At 53.0% G+C, this 3,219-nt stretch overlaps 1 protein-coding gene across 1 annotated transcript in view; it reads left to right on the forward strand.

The window, feature by feature from the left end:
* Window positions 1-738: 738 nt before the first annotated feature.
* EMH_0052390 (uncharacterized protein) overlaps window positions 739-3,219 on the forward strand; it is a gene marked incomplete at both ends in the record, with an annotated part of 6,691 nt that continues 4,210 nt past the window's right edge. Inside the window, 4 exons of the mRNA XM_013496870.1 lie at window positions 739-883; window positions 1,236-1,671; window positions 1,855-2,365; window positions 2,644-2,926. Of these exons, the coding sequence (XP_013352324.1) occupies window positions 739-883; window positions 1,236-1,671; window positions 1,855-2,365; window positions 2,644-2,926 (1,375 nt within the window). The remainder of the gene's footprint in view (window positions 884-1,235; window positions 1,672-1,854; window positions 2,366-2,643; window positions 2,927-3,219) is intronic.

A 3,219-nucleotide genomic window follows, 5' to 3' on the forward strand; every position in this document is an offset into this window, starting at 1 on the left:
AGTTATATATGAGTGCTTATAAAACTACAACATTTACCTGCCTTCAATCAACCAGCTTATGCTCTCGTATGTTTTATTTATTTTATTTTATTTTATTTTATTTTATTTATTTTATTTTATTTATTTTATTTTATTTTATTCTTTTTAGTTTTATTTTGTTTTATTAGTTTTGTGTTTTTTTTTGGTTGAGGGTTTTAGTTTTATGGGTGCTTATAGAGCTGCAGCATCTACCCGCGTTCAATCAGAACTGCTGCTGCTGCTGCTGCTGCTGCTGCTGCTGCTGCTGTTGCTGCTGCTGACATTGCTGTTGCAGCTGCTGTGGCAAGCAGGGTTTAGGGTTTAGGGTTTAGGGTTTAGGGTTTAGAGTATGTCTTCGGGTGTATCTGCAGGTAGAGAAGGCGAAGCTTTGTCTCGATGAACCATCACACTGGGTTGCTGGTTAGTTTCCTGCTGCTGCTGCTGCTGCTGCTGCTGCTGCTTGTGCTACTGCTGCTGCTGCTTGTACCGCTTCTGCTGCTCCTGCTCCTCTTGCTTCTGCTGCTGCTGCTGCTTGTGCTGCTGCTGCTTGTGTGGTGGTACTGCAGCTGCTGCAGAGGTGTAGGCATATAGAAGGTTGCTGACATGAAGCCTGTGCTGCTGTTGCTGCTGCTGCTGCTGCTGCTGCTGCTGCTGCTGTTGCTGCTGCTGCTGCTGCTGCTGCTGCTGGTTTCAGGTGTGCAGCTGCTGAACTCGCTGGATATGGAGGCTCTAGCAGACGGCCCGCAGTGGCAGCAGCCGCAGCTGCAGCAGCAAAGTCTGCAGCTGCTGCTGCTGAAGGCGAAGCTGCTGCACCGCTTGCATGCATCGAATGAGCCGGAGCAGCACCCGGGTTTATCCAGAGACGGTGTGCTGCTGCTGCTGCTGCTGCTGCTGCTGCTGCTGCTGTTCTTGCTGCTGCTGCTGCTGGTGCTGCTGCTGGTGTTCTTGCTGCTTCTGCTGCTGCTACTTTGTTCGTTGCTGCTTCTGCTTCTCTTGCTGCTGCTGTTGGGCCTGCTGCTGCTGCTGCAGCAAAAGCAGCAGCAGCAGCAGCAGCAGCAATCAGCAGTTTCAGTTGCTGCTGCATTCGTGTATGCAGCAAATTGTATAAACCGTTTCATATATATAAACACTCTCCTAATTCTGCTGCCGCTGCTGCTGCCGCTGCTGCTGCTGCTGCTGCTGCTGTTGCTGCTGCTGCTGCTGCTGCTGTGCTGCAGAGCTGGCGAAGGAAGCAGAGTCAGTGCTGCGGACGGTGCTGCTGCTGCAGCCTTTGTATGGCCCCGCCTGGCTGTGTTGGGGGAAGCTGCACGACACCCTATTCTTAGCAGCTCTGAAGCAGCGGCATCACCAGCAGCAGATGCTGCTGCAGCAGCAGCAGCAGCAGCAGCAGCAGCAGCAGCAACAGCAGCAGCAGCAACAGCAGCAGCAGCAGCAGCAAAATACAAACCCGCAAGCCATGCAGCAAGATGCACCCACAACAGACTCAACCAACAGCAGCAACAACAACAACGGCAACAACAACAGCAGCAGCAGCAGCAGCAGCAGCAGCAGCAGCAAGAACGACAGCAGCTATTCAGATGTTACAGATTGGGCCGCGCTGCAGCTGCATCTTGCTGCAGCAGTAACGGGATATGTTATGGATATACAGCTCAGGTAATTAGGGTTTAGGGTTTAGGGTTTAGGGTTTAGGGTTTAGAGGGTTTGGGGTTTTGGTTTTTGTCTGCACTCGGCCATCATCTTTTTCAGATCTATCACTCCAGGGTTTAGAACCAAGGGTTTAGGGTTTAGGGTTTAGGGTTTAGGGTTTAGGGTTTAGGGTTTAGGGTTTGTGTGCAGGCCAGCAAAGAGCTCGCTGTATATGTCTAGGGTTTTGTGGTTGCTGTCTTACGATGGAGATACACGTCCCCCTTCTGCTGCAGCAGCAGCAGCAGCAGCAGCAACAGCAGCAGCAGCAGCAGCAGCATCTCCCTTGGATCCTGCAGTAGCTGTTGCTGCTGCTTTTGCTGGGGCCCCCGTTGATGCTGCTAGCAACCCAGCAGCAGCAGCAGCAGCAGCTGCTGCTGCTGCTGCTGCTGGCTTGTCTTCACCTGCTGCTCCGAACGATACGCCGCAGTCCTCAGGAAGCGGCGGGGGTGGTTCTGCAGCAGCAGCTCCAGCAGCAGCAGCAGCAGCAGCAGCAGGAGCAGCAGCAGCAGCAGCAGCAGCAGGAGGAGGAGCAGCAGCAGCAGCAGCAGGAAGAGAATCCTCACTCTGTCTTCGTGTATTCAGACAGCTCATGGGCAAATGCACGCAGCCGCAGCAGCTGCTGCCGTGGCTCCCCCAGATGCTAACAGGGCTTGAGAGACCTGTATGCTGCTGCTGCTGCTGCTGCTGCTGCTGTTGCTGCTGCTGCTGGTGTTGCTGCTGCTGGTGGTGTTGTTGCTGCTTGCTGCTGCTGCGGTGCGGGTGCTGCCGATGTATGTGTTTCTCCTTGAGTGCTGCTGCTGCTGCTGCTGCTGTTGCTGCTGCTGCTGCTGCTGCTGCTGCAGTGCATCAGGTATACGGTGTGTACAGTACAAACTATGGTTGCGTTTGCTTTTGCTGCTGCTGCTGCTGCTGCTGCTGCTGCTGCTGGTGCTGCTGCAGGAAGCAGCAGAGCTGGAGCGGCTTCTGTACGCGCTGCTGCTGCAGGCGCCGCAGCAGCTTTACTTCGACATAAGAACGGCTTACTTAGAGAAGAGAGAGCAGTATGCGCAGCAGCAGCTGCTGCAGACGTTGAAGCCGCAGCAGCAGCAGCTGCTGCTGCAGCACCAGCAGCAGCAGCAGCAGCAAAGCCTCACACTACTCTCCTGGCTGATGACTGTATTCAGAGCTTCCTTTACACCCCAATGCATCGCTCTAGATCATCTTGCAGGCAAGCATAATCAGGGTTTAGGGTTTAGGGTTTAGGGTTTAGGGTTTATTGTTTCCTCTCACCTATATCCTGTTTTCTCCTGTCTCCTGTCTCCTGTCTAGGGTTTAGGGTTTAGGGTTTAGGGTTTAGGGTTTAGGGTTTAGGGTTTAGGGTTTAGGGTTTATTGTTTATTGTTTCCTCTCAACTGTTCCCTGTCTCCTCTCTATGCCCTAGTGTTTCGTGTTTAGGGTTTAGGGTTTAGGGTTTAGGGTTTAGGGTTTAGGGTTTAGGGTTTCGTGTGTGTGTATACAGAGGAGCTGGTAGCGCAT

The sequence above is a fragment of the Eimeria mitis genome, genomic scaffold (assembly GCF_000499745.2).
Source record: "Eimeria mitis Houghton genomic scaffold, Emh_scaff2349, whole genome shotgun sequence".
NCBI classification, from domain to species: Eukaryota; Apicomplexa; class Conoidasida; order Eucoccidiorida; family Eimeriidae; genus Eimeria; species Eimeria mitis.